The 21,395-nt window shown below is 38.9% G+C and overlaps 1 protein-coding gene across 3 annotated transcripts in view; it reads left to right on the top strand.

The window, feature by feature from the left end:
- The window catches only part of RCOR3 (REST corepressor 3), a 36,577-nt gene that overhangs the window by 1,950 nt on the left and 13,232 nt on the right, over nucleotides 1-21,395 (top strand). For all 3 annotated transcript variants that reach the window (XM_045009889.1, XM_045009890.1, XM_045009891.1), the window contains 5 exons: nucleotides 5,849-5,926; nucleotides 8,498-8,550; nucleotides 11,008-11,169; nucleotides 11,578-11,702; nucleotides 12,733-12,811. In XM_045009889.1, the coding sequence (XP_044865824.1) occupies nucleotides 5,849-5,926; nucleotides 8,498-8,550; nucleotides 11,008-11,169; nucleotides 11,578-11,702; nucleotides 12,733-12,811 (497 nt within the window). The remainder of the gene's footprint in view (nucleotides 1-5,848; nucleotides 5,927-8,497; nucleotides 8,551-11,007; nucleotides 11,170-11,577; nucleotides 11,703-12,732; nucleotides 12,812-21,395) is intronic.

The raw sequence follows: 21,395 nt of genomic DNA, 5'->3' as shown, positions 1-21,395 counted from the left end.
AACAGGTAAAAATGATCACTTCTGACATGCAGTTTAGGCTTGTTCTGCCTACAGGCCACCTAGAGAAGCAAAATGTTTAGCAATTGTTTTAATACTTTAAATAATTGGGTTGTGAAGAGAGAACATAGGACAACAAAATCATTCAATTCTGCAATTAACATTTTTCTTAACACCATATATATTATGCATACATGCAGTAGAATTGAAACTACCAGCATAAAATTAATTTGTATGCATTTAAGAGCTTATAATGGAGGGGAGTCATTTTAGAAGTGATCTCTGAAAACAGTTTCTGTTTAACTAGTGAAAAAACTAAATGTTACATATTTTTAATTGTCTTAATAATCCAAAAATATAGCATTGCTTTTAGGATTGTGTGTACTCCTGCCTCTTATGCATAAGATCTAGAGAAAGGAACTTAAAGATTTATATCCACTTACCGAAAATTTTTGTAAGTAAAACTGTAATTCTCACGGTTTCTGAACTAGTAATGGAAATCTTTCTAAAATGTCTCTGGCATTGGCTTCTTGATACTAGTACTACAACATTAAAGTTAAACTTGGAATGACTGCTCCCATGAATTGTAAGAATAAACATCTACCACGTTAGTGAGGCTGTGTGTTAACGAAAGAGATGTTGCCTTGTAAATCTATCTGAACAATTGCTCTCCTTTCTGATCAGGTTTATGAGGCATCATTAGTTTGAAAGCCAGATGACATGCTGTAACAAAGCTGTGCATGCTGTGGAGTGATCACTGTTTTTAAAAAGAGAAAAATCAACATTTTTGTTAATAGCAAATAAGATGACATATGTTTTGTAATGCCTGTTAAAGTTAAATGTATATCTATTTTTAAATATAACACTATAGCTTTAAAGCTAAATGTCTCTCCTGATGTCTTTGGTCTTGGCATTAAGATATCTCTTATGAAGAGTATACTGAGGTGTTAAATGTTCTAATTAGGTGCACTCCATTAGACTTTTATGTAGGTAGCCATCAAATTGAAATTTAAAATTTCATTCTATTAAAACAGTGAGAAAAATCAGTGGCTGATTAAAACTGCCTATAAAGTCTAACGCACAGTTTTGCCCTCTGATAGATGTGCATACAAAACAAATGGATTTTGAATGCATGTGTGAGCAGCGAATCCTCAGCTTCATTTGATCAAATTTTAAAAAATATTACATCGTTGCAAATTACTTCTGTTGAGCGAGTAGCTATATTAAATGACAAAATATGTTAATTGTTAAAGTTGTGACACTCAGATAATGGTAAACTAGATGTTAAGTATTATAATTGGATGGACTCCATTAGATCTTAAGTAGTTGTCATAAAATTCAGAGTTAGTACTGATGCTGTCATGCCATTGTAGAACATGAAAAGGGGATTCTAGTTGAGAGTAGAGCAGCATGAGGGAAGGTCAATGTGTCAGACAACTTTTTTTTTAAATGTTCACATCCTTAATGTTGAAATAATCTATTGTGTGACCAAAGAAAACTACATGTATATTATCGTTAAATAGAACAGCTGGAGAGACATAATGTAGTTGTCACTTTAACACCTAAGTTACACAAGAATACCTCTCTAATAGAAATAAGAGAAATGTATTGGATGGGAGAAACAGTTCTGACAATATAACTGGCCTAAATTCTGAAATTAGCCAATTATCAAAATAAACCTTTTTGATTTTCTTCTGCCCAACTGAACCAGATTTTGTCATCTCCTGCTGGTTTGTCACTGGAACTACTCATTCTGTTTCCTATGTCTTCTAAAATTGAAGTCTCTTTGTCCTTGTCTTACATGCCCTCAATCCCATATCAAACAAGCCCCTATTTTTACTGATGTCCCACTGACGCCATAGGAGTGTCAATATCATGAAGCTGATTTCTTTTCTAAATCTCATGGGCCCGTGGGTTTCTCTAGGCAGAGAGGATAAAGAAATTGCTGTGTTGGAAAATGGGTCATTGTGTGGTTCATGAGTCAATTGAATGTATTTTAAGGAAGAAAGGAGAGGACATGGGCAGCAGAGAAAGGTTTTGGTTTTATTTAGAAGAGGGAGGGAGAAGGATGGTCCTGTATCTGGCTTTTCTACTAAATCTGATAGATTTAGATTTATTTGGAGTTCAGCAAGGCTTACAACCTGAACTTGATCCATTTATTTTTGGAGCTTTCACAGGTATGTCAGAAGAGCCCCCTGTGGACTTTAAGATATTGCCTATCTTTTAAGGCCCTTTTATGGGTCTATCTAAGTATTCGTGGCCTTAATCACCCTTGTTTCAGAGATTCTCCTGTATCAGAACTGCTCTTCTTATGTTCTCCATTATATTCAGTACAAGCTCTTCAGAACAGGTTCTACTCAGCTTTTTAAAAATGCATTTAGTCTCACATATTATACCTTCCCCCCACCCATGTTCCTCTGCCAGTTTTTCCAGAGATGCTTGCTTATTTATTTTTAAAATGTTCATTCTCCCTGTCTCTGAGTGAAAGACCCACCCAAACCAAATAACCTGACTATGCTGAGAAGTTGACTACATACAAAGTGCTGTTGAAGGCACAAAGTAAAATTGAAACAAATTTCTCTGGGCTTTCAGTTAGTTGTCGTTGGTGTATTTTTGAAGTTGACACATCCTTTTAAGAGTAGTATTCACTTCAAATCCAGGGTCTTCAGTTTTGTACCCATCATGTTTTCTCAGTGTGTCCCCCTGTGTGCCTAAGTAATTGCTATTAACATTAATTCAAAACTAACAGGTGTCATTGCAAATCTATTGTGGAATAACTTTAGCACAGCAACAAATAGGAGAACTGATGAATTAAAGGCCATCTTCAGTTGGATGGAATCTAATTTTTGAAGTATCAACTGTTGAGCAGCACTGACGTACATTGTGATGTACAATGCACAGTGCAACATACAGGCTCTACCAGAAGAAGCTTACATTGAGGTTTTACTGGTCGACCTTTTACACTGAGAATTCTAGTATTTTTCAGACCTGCATAGTTCTCTGCCTAATCCTCCCTGGCTGATAGCTCATTTCCTTTCACATTTATTAGTTTCTAACTTCCCTAGTATTTCCATCTATTTGCTGCTACTTCTTATCAATAAGCAGAATGGAACTGCCGGTCACAAGGACATGCTGTCTTTCGAGCTGGAGTCCTTTTTCCTCAGCTAGCTTACTTTCATTCCAGTTCTCATGGAATGCATCATTCCCCCTACATTGCATGTAAAGGGTCCTCTCCACATGGACTTCTCCCTCCTGTGCTGAAGGCAGTTGCACCCTCTCCCTTCCTGAATCCTGTGGAGAACTCTGCTTGGTTGAATTCAGGGAGTGAGTGGTCTTATATGGGGTGGGGAGGGGGATTCACATCTCCCTATGAAAATTACCCGGAAAAGGTTACCGTTCGTGTGAAATCCATTCTGCAATGGAAAAACATCACCCATTTTAAAAAGGATCTGAAGGGTCTGAGGGTTTGCCCCATAGAATATTCCAACCTTCCACCTATACAACCCTTAAAACCCCAACTTCTCTTCTCCCTCCCAGCCCCCATCAGTCCCTTACAGGACACACTGCAGTGGCCTGTCAGATCTAGTTGCTCCTTCCTGCAGTAGAATATGTGGGAGAAGGTAAAGAGGAAGGATTCCTAGTTTGTTTCATCCTTCCATCTGTGGGCTTTACTGTAGGAGGGACCAGTGTGACACCCTGTTAGGACATGAGGAGACAATAGCAACATGGAAGTTAAGCTAGTTAGGTTTAGGCTCAACTCTTGGGAATGGGGCATGATGGAATTGTTATTCATTCCACGGTCATTCCAAGTACAAAGCTTCTGGCTGTAAATAACAGATATTACTTTTATAGTATGAAAAATACTGAGTGATTTTAAAATTTAGCATGCCTTTTCAGTATTACTTGAATGGTGTCTTGTTCAAGACATATTTCTTGGTTCAGAATAAACTCTATAAATGCTGACTCTTATGTATGTACAGTATGCTCGGTAACCCAGGTGGACTCTGATATCTTTATTTTTTTCCCTAAATGGTTAAAAGTGTGGTTTACGTTCAAAAAGTTGAAGCACCTTAAATTTCAGATCCTTTTTTTTTTTTTAAACAACTTGGCTTTTTAAAATAACAATACTTTGAGACAGATAAGTTTTCAATCTTTACAACTATCTCCTTATTCAGAGTGAGGTTTTAAAAAAATAAATCACCGAGTACAAGATAGGAAATGCTCAGCTTTGGACTCAATTGACTTCTCCCTTGGAAAAGTTAGTCCACTGCTGAGCACTCTTTAAGATAACACACAGAGCTCACTGTTTATATTTAAAAAATAAAAAAAATCCAGTTCTGTTTTTCAGACTTATAAAATCATCTCTTTATTTACTACTTTTTGGTTTTAATACTAGTTTTGTATCTTTTCGTTCTTTGCATAGTGCTTTGAGGCTCTTGTATGAAAGATTATGTCGAAGTGCAAATAACACTACTACAAGGGAGTTTCAAGGGAGGTTGTGGAATCCCTGACAGTGGAGGTCTTTAAGAACAGGTTTTTAGACAAGCACCTGTCAGGGATGGTCTAGGCTTACTTAGTCCTTCCTCACTGTGGGGGGCTGAATTTGATTACCTCAAATTCAAGGTCCCTTCCAGCCCTACGTTTTATAATTCTGTGATAACTTCAAGCTTTGAATCTTTTTCTAAACTTGAATATGTAATAGCTGCTGGTATCCAGGACATTAATTAGTTGATTTTGATGTCCATGTTAAACTTGAACATTCCACAAACATGTATTCTGGTAATCCTCTTATTTCATTGTCTTTAATTATCCTACATTCAAAAGATCAGTTACTGTTGCTGGCTAAGATTGACAAATATTTGACTTGTGCTGCAGGTGAAGGAGATGCATTTAATATATTTGCATAACTAATTGTGATGCTATTGTATTCATATTAACCCGAAGTGGAATTCTTTCTTATAAACAAAGAGTAGAAAGTGGTTGTAAGGAACTAACTTTTTAAATAATGAAGTTATTTAAAATTAAACTTTTTGCTTATTGTATTTTGATATAACATCTGTAACTGGCATTAGTCTGCAAAGACAGTACCAAATACAAAACGCTACAAATCTAAAGGAAGAAAACTGACTAAATATAGTACACATCCAGAAAACATTACTCTTATCTCTCCTCCAAAATGATAGTTTTCCTACTAGCTAGAGATAATGCAAAAACAAAGGAAGGCATCTTTGGAGTGTGGGGGGAGCCAATCAGTAACTTAAATAAATAACCCAGTAGCTAGTAAGGAGAGGTGGGGATGGGTCTGGACTCCCTCAGAAAGACAGCTCCTTGAGGAAAACTGTGGTTCTGTATAAACCCAGGCAGTGTCTACTCTAACTGCTGGGTAGAGACTTGGCAAGAAAGGCGGTAATCAAGGCTTATATATGGTTTTAACTCTGTGTAAGAATATAGTAGTCAGTATAGCTGTTCTCTTGCTCTGAGGGTCAAGCATCATTGAGCAGCTATGTTCAAGTAATTTAGCCTCTTTTAAAGAAGCCCAACCAAGAACATATGACAAATCAGACTGTGGTAATGTTGTCAGCATCAAGGAAACTAACATGCTTACTGCCTCCAGCTACACTAGGAACTAGCCCAACATGATGATCCCTAAACTATGCATCCAGTCCAACCCTGGCAAGCAGCTTTAATTGTCAAATTCTGGTAACTTGAGTCATCTCTAATATCCAGTTGTGAATGGCAGTTGGATCACTTCAGTTGTGCTAGTCTTCTTATGTACATGTAGGGAAATAACTGTGAATGCACTGTTCTTTAGGTCATATTAATAAACACTAAATAACGACTTTTCTTACAGGTGCTACAAAATATACTGATAAAGACAATGGAGGGATGCTTGTGTGGTCTCCATACCATAGTATTCCAGATGCCAAGTGTAAGTCCTCTTCTCCCAAGAAAATTGTACTCTATTAACTAGAACTGATTCATTGCTTCTGATGAACTGTCTACTTCTAATTTTTAGCACATAATTCCTCTTGTAGTGTGGGGAAAATTGCATAAGTTATACTGTGTATGAAACAAACAAGCTGATGTGTGTTGTCCCGTCCTCCCCCCCGCCCCCACTTATTTCTCATTCAGGGGATTTTTGGGAAAGGAAAGGTGGAATGTTTCTATCATCCTGTGGTTGGGAAGAAGGCTTTGATGTCTAATCAAGCCTTCAGACCTCTTGAAATGCATCTATTGTTACCACTGGTCTCTACAACATATATTAATAGTAGGGCAAAAGATGTAATCTTGAGAAATTTTCATTGTACAGTTCCAGGAGAAAAGGCGTTGCTATGGAAGTCTGCCTAGATGAGTTACCATGGAGGAAATGCAGAGGGGACCAATTCAAGGGGAAGATGTTATGCAGACATAGATACCTGTTGCCCTCTTACTGGAAAAGTAGCGCTTATTCTGTGTCATCACTTAAGAAGATAATCAAAATAAAGGAATTATTTTACTGGATCTGACCAACAGTCAGTCTTGTCCAGTATCTTGACTCTAGCAGTATATGCTTCAGAGGAAGAAACCTTGCACTAGGCAGTTATGAGAACCTGACCCCAGAGAAAGTTTCCTCCTAATCACAGTAGTAACAAATTGACTTATGCCCAAAAGCTTGAGGGTTTATATCCTTTCCAAATCTCTGGTTTTATCTTTTTAATATTTACAGCTATCACATTAAGATATTTTTGTTATCCATATAAATTTATAATCATTTTTAAATCTGTCACCTTCCAATTACAAGGAATGTCCCTTTACTCTTCAGTTGTGAGGGTGGGCCAATTAATAATGGAGAATACATTAACTCCTCACTTAATGTTGTAGTTATGTTCCTGAAAAATGCTACTTTAAGCAAAGCAATGTTAAGTGAATCTAATTCGTATTGGGAAATTGATGTAAATTAGGCGGATTAGGTTCCAGGGAAAAAAAATTTCACCAGACAAAAGAGAAGTGGTGGAGTCAGAGGGTGGGATATTTCATTTAGCTGTAAGGCATTTCCTGGGAACTAGCACTGGGCTGAGCCCTCAAGTGTTAACATGTTGTTAATGTAGCCTCACACTCTACAAGGCAGCACGAATGGAGGAGGGAGACACAGCATGGCAGAGAGAGACAGACACACACACACACACACAGTGTGTGTATGAAAGAGACATGCATTGCTCCTTTAAGTATGCTGACCCTACTCTAAGTACACTGCCTTTTTAAGTAGATCAGCAAGTTGAGACAGCAGCTGCTGCCAGCAAGCACTGTTTGTCCTGAGCCCTGTCATGTTGTGTCCCTCCCCTCCCCCCCCGCTCTGTGGAGATGGTGTACAGGAGGAGGGGAAGGGTGTCCCCCTTCCCCTAGCACTCCTTCCCCACCCGCCGCACAGCAAGCAGGAGGCTCCCGGGAGCAGCTCCAAGGCAGAGGGCAAGAGCAGCACATGGCAGTGGAGGGAAGGACAGCTGAACTGCCCCGCAGTTGATAGCCTGCTGGGCGGCTGTCCCACGGGGAGCTTATGGGGGCGCTGCCGGTCTATCCTGGTTCTAAGACCCCACCAGCTAGCTCCAACGGGCTGCTCTTTCTGCAAGCAGTGGACAAAGCAGGCGGCTGCCAAACAACATTATAAGGGGCATTGCGCAACTTCAAACAAGCATGTTCTCTAATTGATCAGCTATGTAACAACAATACTGTACTGTATTTAAGGAGTTACTGTATTAAAGGTCAGTGACAGATACTTGGTCCAAGCATTTTGGCTAGACATAAGTAGAGTATAGCAGTTAAGTCACAAATTTACTGTTGGTAAGGTAATGGTCAGACTTTCATATATACACTTCTATTGACAGTTGACTCCCTGGATGGCTAAATATAATGCTGATAAATCAAGGGATTAAAAACTAAGGACCTGTGAGATTATGCAGCTGTAGCCGGGTGGAGGTTTTTAGATTAACTGACTGTTTAATATACTATGTTTTTAAAATAAAAGTTTTCAATTCTCTTTGAAATCTCCCAATTCTCCACTCTTTTAAAGTTCCCAGCAGTGAGATCTGTGAAAGATCACTCGATCAACAAATCTCTGGTAACTAAGTAAATATTGTTAAAATTGACATAAGTATTTTAGTGGATACCATTATGTACAGTTTATTACTGTAGTCCCTACAATACAGTCACTGTACAAACACAGGAAAATAGTTTGTGCACTGCTTCAATTTTACACACTTCAAGAAAACTCACCGATTTCCATGGAGCTGCTTGTAGTGTGTAAAGTTAAGCACATGTATAACCTTTTGCAAGATCAGGCCGTGTGAAAACAAGCAGTGTACGAAAGATAGGGAAGAAGGATTGAAACATATAATCAGAACTTTGATATCAGTTATCCATAACTGCATCTCTGCTTTGCTATATTTAAGTGACTAATTTTTTGTAGTTTTATAGCAGAACTAACACTTTCAGATAAATTAATTCTGGCATTGCTTTCTTACAGTGGATGAATATATTGCAATAGCAAAGGAAAAACATGGATACAATGTGGAACAAGTAAGTTCTATGAATGATTTTTAATGTGGTGTTTACTGTATGAGTATAACACAACTCACTTTTTTTTCATCTGGCTTCCATTAACTAATGCTATCTCTCTCCAGGCATGACAGCAAACACTGCAGTTTTATGGATCTGCATACTGTTGTGGTCTGGATTCTCTACAAAAGATTGAGCTCTTTTTATTTTCATGACATGCTCAGCTTGTAATGCACAGTTTTGAAAGGTTTGGTATGTTTCGGTACACTGGGCATGTCATGTAATTGTGTGTTTATGTAACTTAAACCCCCCCAATTTCTTGGGCAAGCAATTTTGGGTATGGACTTGTGCATTTTAGAATTAAGAATTTTAAATATTTTTAAATGCTAACATTGATTCAATGCTCTCCATGTTGCAGAGGCATTTCAACTAGTGGGGTGATACAAAAATAATTCAACTGGCATGTTTCAAAGCAAGAAAAACACTATCAAAGTTTCAAAACTTGCAGTGTTTGGAGGTTGTAGTTAAAGCTTGGTTTTGGTTTTACTACTCTAACCACTATCCCATGAAAAACAGTATAGGTAAACGTTGCTAGTTCACACTAATGACTAAAATCTGTAGCAAGTTTGTATTTTAAAAAATACTAAATGAATGAATATAGTAAAAGTAAGGGTAACAGAAAACAAAAGTTCATTTATTGATATACCAGTAAAACTTCCTGTTGTATAACCTTGTTTTGGGGAAGAATAGGGCAAATAATAATGAAACCTTAGTAATGAGAACTCATTGCAGTACTTGGCTATTTAAATCTGTATTGTTGGAAGGAGAGGCAGACAATGTTGTGGTGTCTAGAATGTGTACAGAAAAAAAAGTTTAGCTTGTACTGTTTTTTCCAGTGCTGTTTAGGAAAAAGATATAGTGCTTGTGAGAAGGTCTGCATGCATAAACTGCTGGTAGTTTGTGTTTACAGTGAAAAAATGTTGTCAGGAAAAGCTGGTAGATCCATTAAATCAAGACACTGAGACTTGATGATGAGCTGTTATTGATCATACACACTGTGTATGAAACTAATGTAGTCAGTTCTGTTTGAGTATTCCCCAAGTCCTGAACAAGCCTTGGTGCAAAATCTATGAAGGTGTTTTTTAGGGGTTGGGGGAGAAGTCTCCAGTTGTTCTAGAGTCTTTATCAGAAATACAGAGTGATTACTCTCTATTTACACCCAGTAAAGATATTTATTTAAAATTGTATGTTTTATGGTGTATCATACACAGCCATGGACAATGGAAATGCCCAACGCAAGCCAGACAGGGTTGTTGTTTTTTTGTTTTTGTTTTTTATTATGATTATTATTATTTGAGAGGTGGGGGATTGTTAAAAGGACATTCAGGATGTATTCAGAGTTTCAAAATTGTATTTTATTTACTCACTAGCCACCTTTTTAAAACTGCAAATACCTTGTCTCCCTAATGAATATTTTTACTGCATGTGCACATGCAGCAGGTGAGGGTAGAGGGCTGGGAAGCTTTCTGGTCACTGAACAACAGAAATCTTTTTGTTTTGAATGGGCTGGGAGTTGGGCCCAGGAAGGTCTGTAAAGAACTACATGGTCTATATCTGTTTGTAGAGAGTAGGTCAGATTGTGAGCCTACCACTATTCTAGACTAGCTAATTCATAGAATCATAGACTTTTAAGGTCAGAAGGGACCATTATGATCATGTAGTCTGACCTCCTGCACAATGCAGATCACAGAATCTCACCCACCCATTCCTGTATCAAACCTGTGTCTGAGCCATTGAAGTCCTCAAATCATGGTTTAAAGAGTTCAAGGTGCAGAGAATCTTCCTGCAAGTGACCCGTGCCCCACGCTGCAGAGGAAGGCAAAAACCCCGCAGGGTTTCTGCCAATCTGCCGTGGAGGAAAATTCCTTCCTGACTCCAAATATGGCGATCAGCTAAACCCTGAGAATGTGGGCAAGACTCACCAGCCAGAAACCCAGGAAAGAATTCTCTGTAGTAACTCAGATCCCACCCCATCTAACCTCGCATCACAAGCCATTGGGCATATTTACCGCTAGTAGTCAAAGACGAATTAATTGCCAAAATTAGGCTATCCCATTATACCATGCCCTCCATAAACTTATCAAACTTAGTCTTGAAGCCAGATATGTCTTTTGCCCCCCACTACTCCCCTTGGTGATCCTGCCACACTGACCTCGAATTGACTGACTGGTCCAGATATTGCAGCATGGATGGAATGCAAAAGTGCCCACTGATCAAAGTATCTGTGGAGAGAATCTTATAAGCTGTATAACATAGGCACAATAGAAGAGAAGCTTAAGTTTGAATTTCTTTTGATAGTGGGGGTTCTGATGTCAGATCCTTAGTCATATTTAACATAGTTTTTTTTTTAATGTAACTTTCTAAAGTGTGCTTTGAACAAGTCAGCTAAAATCAAAAATGGATTATTTATTTTCAAAGGCACTTGGCATGTTGTTCTGGCATAAACATAACATTGAGAAGTCCCTTGCGGATCTCCCTAACTTCACTCCTTTCCCTGATGAATGGACAGTTGAGGATAAAGTCCTGTTTGAACAAGCTTTTAGTTTCCATGGGAAGAGCTTTCACAGGATCCAACAAATGGTAAGGTAATATTTCTGGTTATAACTATTATTTAATATAAATATTTTAGTCTGAAGGCTCCTATCAGCACAATGGGGCTTTATTCTAAGTACCATGTAAACATATTCAAAGATAGGGTTCCTATTCCAGAGAACTCTGTCTAAGAAACTTAAATTCAGTTTTTGCTTCTGTATTATTCAGCCTTTTACAGCTGTAAAACTTCAATTCATTTACAAAAGTGGCATGAGATTTTTTTGGTTAAAGCATGAAATAGCTTTTTAAGTGGAAAAACATAAGTGTTTTCTCCTTTCTCTAAATGCATGGGAAATTAAGAAAGCATTCATATAAGGGTTATTGTAAGGTAATTATGCTTTAGCTACTAGTTTACATAGTTTGCATTTTTTTAAATATTTGAACTAATTCTTCTAGCTTCCAGACAAGACTATTGCAAGCCTTGTAAAATATTACTATTCGTGGAAAAAAACTCGCTCTAGGACAAGCTTGATGGATCGACAGGCTCGAAAACTAGCCAATAGAAATAATCAAGGTGACAGGTGGGTTGAATACTTTTAAATAGCTAATTGCCGGAGAGTGAAGTTCTTTGTTTAGGTACAGATATGGCAGCATTTTTCTGACAATATGCTTCAACTCTAACCTGGAGGGGCCATTTCTAATGGTGAGAGTACCACTAGTTTAGACTTATGCCCTTTCAGCAGACAAACTGTATTTTACTTGTGCCCTAGGAAGTAAACAGCTCTGTGGCGAATGCAGTAGCTGCACGGCAGACTGGTTAGCAAATCGTCTTGTGAAACAAATCCTATGAAACAAGACTTAGAAATTTTGGTTGCGGGTGGGATTAGGAGGGAAGGAATAGGTAACTAAACAACTACAAATTGCTGAAATGTCCAGTAATATTGTTTTACTGGCATTCTGCAGTTTACAGTACTATGTTTTTAAACCTTTAAAAAGCCTTCAATTTAAAAACAAATTTTAACATGCAATTATTATTCTAAAAAACCGTATTTACCATAAAAATGAAGGTCTATTTAGTTTTTTATAGAGGCAAAAGTTCTAACTAAATATCAACATAAGGAGGCAAGCCTTTTAAATAAATTCAAAATAATTAGTGACCCTGTCACTTAAGGACTACAAAATCAAATCCATTTGCTTTCAGTCTAGTTAGACTTTCCAGTTATTACAGACACACTGAACTTCCTGAGTGTGTTTTACTTTTCATTTCACCAGAAGTGCTATTGCCTAAACATCATAAACTTGAATCCAGATATATCCAAGTCTTCCTGTTTAGTGTTTTTTCCAAGACAAGAATATTTTTTTCCAACTGTTGTTGCTTTAATTATGGCAACATACACAAGCTTAACAAAAGAAAAATGCTTCAAGGATGTACTACATCTTAAAAAGAAATTCCAAAATAACCATAACTCCGGTCTCTGTGTATCTTGTAACAGTATGACTATAACATTATGTAGAATGTATGTAAACTGTATAATTGTAGATAGCGTCAGCAAAAATAGTGGGATAACAGGCTAATAGGACCAAGTTTACTCATCTGTTGTCTATCCTTAGTGATGATGATGTGGAAGAAGCACATCCAATGGATGGAAACGATAGTGATTATGATCCCAAAAAAGAAACCAAAAAGGAGGTAATGCTCTAATTACAATGAATGTTAGTAATTTTTCCATGATGCCTTTTGTAAAGAGTATAACTTCCAACATGAAGTCCTCATATCATGTTTAAAATATAGACGCTTTTGATGCTTTTTGAATGAAGCTAACCTTTACTATTACATATAAGACGGAAATTGTCTCAGTAAATGAAACACCCCTCTTTTTTGAGAGAGAAGTAAAGAAATTGCTGATCAGCCAGTGAGAAGAAATTTCAAAGAATAGCTCAAGACTAATCAATAAGAGACACTGGCTGGTCTGTCAAATACTCTTTCCAGTTTCTTACTGATGCTGAGTAATTGGATATCAAGTACTTTGTGCATTAAAATATAAAGTGGTGTTTCTCAAAGTGTGGCATGTCCTCTTCATTCAAAGCAATGAGGATATATATATATATAATCTTTAATTTGTTCTAATACTTCTTTCTAGTAGAAATTATGGTGGATATGACCTTACTTTGTCCCTTTAAGAGGGAAGTAAATACTTTTACAGATACCAAAGAATCTTTAATCTTTAAAAACTTTACAGTCAGAAGTGTGGTGACCCTTTACCTTCTGTTCTTGCAAATAAGACTCCAAAGGTTATTAAAACTGAAAATCTAGAGAAAAAACTATACATATTTACACAACTTTGGGCATGGCTACACTTGCAGTTGTAGAGTGCTGGGAGTTAACCCAGCCTTCGGAGACCGCAGCAGGGAAAACGCTGCCGAGTGTTTACACACTCAGCTGAAGCGCACTGGCATGGCCACATTAGCAGCTCTTACAATGCCACAAAGAGCAGTGCATTGTGATAGCTATCCCAGCATGCAAGTGGCTGCAGCGCGCTTTTCAAATGCGGGGCAGTGGGGTGGAGTGTGACAGGGAGTGTATTGTGTGTATGTGGAGAGAGAGAGAGTGGTTTTTTGGGGGGCTGAGTGTGTGTCAGCATGCTGTCTTGTAAGTTCAGACAGCAGCAAACCTCCCTCGCCCCTCTCTCTCTCACTCAAAGCAAACAGCATTCCTTTATCCCGGAGCCAGCTGTCAGAAACGAAGCTTTGAAAAGGGCATGTCGGCATTCCTACAGCGAGTTCAAAACAATGACAAGAGTGGCCACTTGACTTAAGGGGATATGGGATGTTTCCAGAGGTCAATCAAAGTGCAGTAATGCAACACGTTGTTCACACTGGTGCCATGGTGTTCCAGCAGGGGCACAGCAAACATTATTCCACTTGCTGAGGTGGAGTACCAGCAGCTCCGTAGCCACGAAGTCAGAGCGCTCTACATGCCATGCCAGTGTGAACGGGTAGTGAGCTAGTGCGCCTCGGGCTCCTTTATTGCACTCTAACTCGCAAGTGTAGCTGTGCCCTTTGTATGTAGTAAGTTTCCTTAGTTACGGTAGCACATTTGGGTCTTCCATACCACAGGAGAGAGAACATTTCTAAATATTAGAAAATTTGCTGGGTTTTTTTGTGTGTGTGTGTGTGTGTGGGAGAAAATCACAAATTAGCAAGGGTCCTTTCAAAGACATTAAAGGAATAGCACTGCTAATACAACTTTGTATCTCTGCCAAAAGAAACCTGGAACATAGAATGGTCCAGCGGATAGGACATTAGACTGGGAGTCCAAAGAGATGGATCTTAGTCTCAGTTTTGCCACTGTCTTGTGTGTCCTTCAACATTTTTTTTTGAATTGGTATGGCACAAATCCAGTGGAGAGAGTCTTTCTGCCTCTCTCGTTCCTCCCTTCCTAATGGGGGAATGCTCTAATATCCTCAGCACCCCAAAAAGAGGACAAGCTACTTTTAAAGAATTGCCCAATTTGCTTTCATGTATTACTGTATTTGAACCATTAAATATGATACAGAATAAAATGAGAGTCTAAAAATAACTAACAAGTTTGTAGAAACTGGCCAGATAGACTATTAAGTTTGTCAGACCTAAATCAAGATTTATTTTGTGGTCTGATGTTTCTGATTCTTACAGACCTTGATTTTCTAAGCAAAATTAAGCCAAGTAGTAAAATCTTATGATTTTTGTTTTATAAAATATAATTTTTAGAGTAGTCTACAGGTAAGCTATGGCTGTTGCTTCAAAAATAAAAAGTAGAGTCATCAAAAGATGTATAGATCCTTTTTTAAAAACTCTGGCTTTGATCTATTCTAAAGCATATATCTATTACAAAATTTCCATTAGACCACTAAGGTAGAACGAAACATCCTGTAGTGGAGAGAGGAAGGGACACAACATCACAACATAGGGCTTGTCTTCACTGCTGGTGTAAATCGACCTAAATTATTCTACTCCAGCTACATGAATAATGTAGTTAGAGTTGTCTGAGCCTAGGTCAACTTAGCGCAGTGTCTTCACTGCGTTGATGGGAGACACACTCCCATCGACTTACCTTACTCTTCTTGGAGAGCTGGAGTACCGGGGTTGACTGGAGATTTAGCGGATCTTCATTAGACCCACTAAATCGAGCGTCTATCTCCCCTGTAGTGAAGACAAGCCCATAGAAATTTAAGGGAGAAATGAATACTAGGGTTAGATGGGAGGGGAGGAAGAGAAGGAACAAATACAGTATGCAGATGGCAATATGGGATGGCAGAAAACTGAAAGGGAACAGTGATAGTCCTATAAATAATGAAGTAGGCAAGCGGATTTGAGAGAGATTGTTTTTCGTTTGTTTGTCCCTGCTCCCCCTAAATCTGTGGAGCAATTCAGGAATTAATTTAATAATCTGTAACTAAGATCATAGAGAAGTGTAAATATATATTAAACACACAGTTAAAAAAACAGTCATTAAGTTGCAGAGTCAAGCACTCAAGTTAGGAGGTGCTGCCAGGAAGAAACCTTAATTTTTGCACTTCCTTGACTATTTGGCTCTGCAGCTTTAACACCGGGTTCTTTTACCTTAGTTTTTTGCATATAATTATAGTTGGCTGATGGCACGGCTGATGCTTTCATAGACTTTTAGGCCAGAAGGGACCATCATGATTATCCAGTCACCTCCTGTATATTGCAGGCCACAGAACCTCACCCACCCACCCCTATAATAGACCCATAACCACTGGCTGAGTTACTGAAGTCTTCAAATCATGATTTGAGGGATGTCAAGTTACAGAGAATCCACCATTTACACTAGTTTAAACCTGCAAGTGACCCCTGGCCCATGCTGAAGAAAGCAAAAAAACCCCAACCCAGGTCTTTGCTTTAGGCTTTTGGAAATTTTTCAGTCAAAATGATTGAGCTGTTCTAGAGAGTGAGGCTAGGGAGTAATACGTTGTGGGTTTTTTTTTTAAACATGGGCAAAGCAAACTTATTTAAAAAAAATGTTTTAGGCGCAGATTTGTAAAGATATTTAAGTGTTGCTATGTTCAGTGTGATGAGATTTAGACTCCTACATGCCTAACTCCCTTTTGAAAATGAGATTTAGGCTTTTAAATCAGACTACCAGTGCTGAGCTCAGCAACACCTAAATACCTTTTAAAAATGTGGTCCTACGTGCTCCTATGCGGCTAATGGTTTTTTGTTGCCCCTGTGAAATTCCACGCACATTTGGCAAAGTTATAAACCTTTGAAAAACTGGAAAGTTAAACTGAGTACTTGTGGAGAGACTCAGAGACTTGCTAGAACTAACAGCCAAAGAGTGAGTGTGTCCTCAATGAGCGTACTTGAACCTCTCTCTCCGCTTCTGATGCTGACCAGATTGCATGTGCACCAGCCCCACGGAGTGACTGAGCGTGCCTCAGCCCAGGGCTGTGGGCGCTCAGAGGCACTTTCCCTGTAGTGGCTGCTCCTGGCTGGGGCAGGGCACTGGAAATGAGAACAGAGAAACACTCTTTCTCTTCTGTGCGCTCAGTGACACACACATACACGGTAGCACTTGGGCAGCAAGGAGAAGGAATCCATCTGACTTCAATGCAAAGGGGACAAAAGTAGCACGGGGGAGGAAAAGGAATAGATGGGGGCAAGGAGTCCAAGGAGACTAAGACTGGAGGGTGGGATGGGAAACGTGACTGGACATTGGAGGAGGAAGACTGGGACAGATGGACTGACTGCTTAGCTAAGCATGAGAACTGGGAGCTGGTGGGGGGTGGGCACTGAGATCTAATAAGGAACTGGTGTGTGGAGGGAGAATTGGAAAGAGACTTGGATAAGGAGCCTGGGATGCAGGGGACTAAAACTGGCTAGGATCCTAGAGGAGGAAACTGGGACTGGGATCCAGTGTGGGAGGAGAGACAGATCAGTCAGGAATCCCAGAAGGTGCTGGCAATGGGACTGGGATGAGGAGCAGAAACTGGGGCCGGGTAGATAAGGAGAATGGGACAGGGACAAGGAGCCAGGGATGGGTGAAGAGGTCAGGCTTGGGGAGGAATGGGGCAAAAGTCTGTGCCCTCTAGAACATTCTCTTCCCCCTCCCCCCCCCCCCCAAAAAAAAATGGAACTCAAGTTTCTTGAATTTTACCAATCCTCTGATGTCAGCAAATTTCTGACAATGGGTCTCCCTCCCTTCTAGTGTTTGCTCACATACAGGTACTCCTGGGGGCATTCTGTGCCAAAACACTAAATTCTGCACACACTATTTTAATTCTGCAAATTTTATTTGTCAAACTAACACTACATAATCATACCAGTTTCAGTTATTTTTAGGGCTGTTGATTAATCACAGTTAACTCACGTGATTAACTCAAAAAAATTCATCACGATTAATCACAGTTTTAATTGCATTGTTAAACAATAGAACACAATTGAAATTTATTAAATATTTTTGGATGTTTTCTACATTTTTCAAATATATTGATTTAATTACAACACAGTTTACAAAGTAGACTGCTCACTTTTATATTACAAATATTTGCACTGTAACAATGGCAAACAAAGAGTTTTTCAATTCACCTCATACAAGTACTGTAGTGCAATCTCTCTATTGTGAAAGTGCAACTTACAAATATAGATTTTTGTTTTTGTTATATAACTGCTCTAAAAACAAAAAAGTGTAATACTTTAGAGCCTACAAGTCCACTCAGTCCTACTTCTTGTTCAGCCATTCACTAAGGCAAACAAGTTTGTTTACATTTATGGGAGATAATGCTGCCTGCTTCTTGTTTACAATGTCACCTGAAAGTGAGAACAGGCATTCGCGTGGCACTTTTGTAGCCATCATTGCAAGGTCTTTACGTGCCAGATAGGCTAAACATTCGTATGCCCCTTCATGCTTCAGCCACCATTCCAGAGGACATGTTTCCATGCTGATGATGCTCATTAGAAAAATAATGTGTTAATTAAATTTGTGACTAAAGTCCTTGGGGAGAATCATATGTTCCCTGCTCTGTTTTACCCGCCTTCTTCCCTATATATGTCATGTTATAGCAGTCTCAGATGACCCAGCACAAGTTGTTCATTTTAAGAACACTTTCACTGCAGATTTGACAAAACGCAAAGAAGGTACCAATGTGAGATTTCTAAAGATAGCTACATCATTCGAGTCAAAGTTTAAGAATATGAAGTGCCTTCCAAAATCTGAGAGGGAGGACGTGTGGAGCATGCTTTCAGAAGTCTTAAAAGAGCAATACTCCGATGCGGAAACTACAGAACCTGAACCACCAAAAAAGAAAATCAACCTTCTGCTGGTGGCATTTGACTCAGATGATGAAAATGAACATGTGTCGGTCCGCACTGCTTTGGATTATAAACAAGCAGAACACGTCATCAGCATGGACACATTCCTCTGGAATGATGATTGAAGCATGAAGGGACATATGAATCTTTAGTGCATCTGGCATGTAAATATCTTGGCGACGCTGGCTACAACAGTGTCATGCAAACTCTTGTTCTCACTTTCAGGTGATAATGCTATCCACTTCTTGTTTACAGTATCTCCTGCAAATTTAGACAAACTTTTGTCTGAATGATTGGCTGAACAAGAAGTAGGACTGAGTGGACTTTGTTTAATTTTTGAGTGCAGTTATTTTTGTACATAATTCTACATATTTAAGTTCAGCTTTCATGATAAAGAGATTGCATTACTTGTATTAGGTGAATTGAAATACTATTTCTTTTGTATTTTACAGTGCAAATATTTGTAATAAAAAATAAATATAAAGTGAACACTGCACACTTTATATTCTGTGTTGTAAGTGAAATCAATATATTTGAAAATGTAGAAAACATCCAAAACTATTTAAACAAATGGCATCCTATTGTTTAAGTGTGATTAATTGCGATTACTTTTCTTAATTGCACGATTAATCACAATTAATGTTTTTAATCATTTGACAGGGCTAATTATTTTGGTAATTTATTTCAAAATACCTGTTAGCAAGTATGTCTGTAACAATACAGACATGCACATAAGTTCCCCCAGGAGAAGAGAGTTAAAAGAAACCCCTATAACAACCCAGTTCCTGTTTCTTTGCTCTCTTCCCTCCTCTCCCCCCCCCCCCAGCCTAGCTGGACTGGCCAGACACCCACAACCCCTCCTCCCTAAAGCCCAGCTGTGGCCCCCGCAGCTCAGACACCCACCCCCCTCCTCCTCCAAGCCCAGGGATTCAGAGGAAGAAACTGTGTGATGCTCAGTCCTAGGTTTGCATGGAGTTTCCTGCGTGCCACCCTCTCCTTCCCTCAGGCCATGCTGGGAACTGCAGCTGCTGGGAACCCTCTAGCTCCCTCCCCCTCCCCCCAGCAGTGTGTGTGTGTGAGCTGGGCTCTGCTGGTCCAGCAGCCCCTAGTGGCGGCCAGCAGCACTGCAGCCCATGTCTGGGGAAAACGAAATTTTGCGCACACAATGTTAATTTCTGCAAAATTCTGCATGTGCAGTGGCGCAGAATTCCCCCAGGAGGAATACAGGATGACGACCTATCACTATGGTCAGTTACTCAGTTATCTTAGATGGCAGAGGTCTCTGTGATGGATCAGAAGGTTCTACCCTTGCTGATGAACCATGGGGTATCATTTTGGTAAATTTTTTTTATATTTTCAGTCTCTTTAAAACCTAGGAAATTGCAAACTATGTAAAAGAACATTATTAAAGTTGCAAAAGCCAAGCACTCACAAGTTAGGAAATGCCAGAATTAGGATTGCCCATGCAACTCTAATTCAGCGCTCTGGTGCATATGCATTGATAGACTTCAGTTGCATGATCACATACTGTTTTTTCCACAGGAACTCTGCCTCATTCCATCAGTGTGCCAGATGGACCTGCTTTGGAGATGAATCAGAGTTGTGTAGTAAAGAAGGCTGTTGTCTGTAGGACCCCTGCCTCATTTGTTGTAGAAACTGAAAAGTGTATATTGCATGAGTTGGGGGGTTGCAGGAATAGAAAGGATAGTTTCATTATTAAGACAGTTGAATGCTGCCCTGGAAAATTGGATTCTGTTCCTGCCTGTGCCACACAGATCCTGTGTGATGCTGAGCAAATCACTTAAACCAAACTTTTCAGAGATGCTCCCTCATCATGTGTTCCTCATTTTCTGACTTCAGGCCCTGGACCCTGATTTGCAGATGTGCATTGGACTGCATTATGAAGTCAATGGGAGCTGTATTAGAATATTTCAAGTGCTATAAAATGCAAAATATGGCAAAAAATCAGGTCCTAACCATCTCAAATGGGCACCTGAAATTAATAGATTTTTTTTTGTTACTTTATGCCCCATCTGTAAAATGGGGATAACACCTCGTCTCACAGGAATTTTGTAAAGATAAATTAATGTTTGTGAAGATCTTGAATAGGATATATAGCCAAGACCTAATATATATAAACTGTATATATGAGTACATTAGAAAAGCTATAAGAAAATGAATTGTATTTGTAGTAAGAGTTGAATAGTATGTTGTAAATACGGCCTAGAACCACACACTGAACAATGGAGACAAAATCCTGTGGACTGAATGAAGCTGAGGTCCTGTAGGAAAAACAGTGATCATGTTATTAAAAGCTGTGTCATAATGCATACATACAAAGGGTGGAGGTGTGGGAATTAGGGTTGCACAGGCAACCTTAATTCTGGCATTTGGTAGGGCTGTCCAGAAAACAGTTCAATTTCATGGAATAATTAAATGTTTCAAACTTTGTTTCTTCTGTATTAGAATGCATTCAGAGTAACCTGGGATGGAAACCCCTGTTCTCAGAGCAGAGGACTTGAACCTGGGCCCTAACCACCAGGCTGAAGAGTGTCTCTCTATCTGTTTCATATTTTGAGCAAAGTTCATTCTAGACCGAGAAATCTTCCTTTGAAACATTTCCATTTCAGCAAGACAGTATTTTGGATGGATTTTTTTTTTACCAGCTCTAATGCTTCACTTCGCAACCTTAAATTTTTTTTTAATGTAGAATATATAGAGAATAAGGAGACTAGATTTATGTAAAGCATATTTTATAACCTGCAACCTTTTTTTAAAGCATTAGAGGTTAGGAAACTCGATCATTTTCATAGTGTGTATGCTAACATTTCTCTCTTAGTTGAAAATACAGTTTTTGTAATGGAACCGTACTCTTTAGAGTTTGAAAGAAATGTTAATATGTTAAAGGTTGGCGACAGACCTATCCAACAACTGACTTGTGAGCATAACTCTAACTCTAAGGC

This window comes from Mauremys mutica, chromosome 3 (genome assembly GCF_020497125.1).
Source record: "Mauremys mutica isolate MM-2020 ecotype Southern chromosome 3, ASM2049712v1, whole genome shotgun sequence".
In the NCBI taxonomy this organism is placed as follows: Eukaryota; Metazoa; Chordata; order Testudines; family Geoemydidae; genus Mauremys; species Mauremys mutica.
The sequence above is the reverse complement of the archived record's forward strand: the minus strand, read 5'-3'. Positions and strand labels throughout refer to the sequence as shown.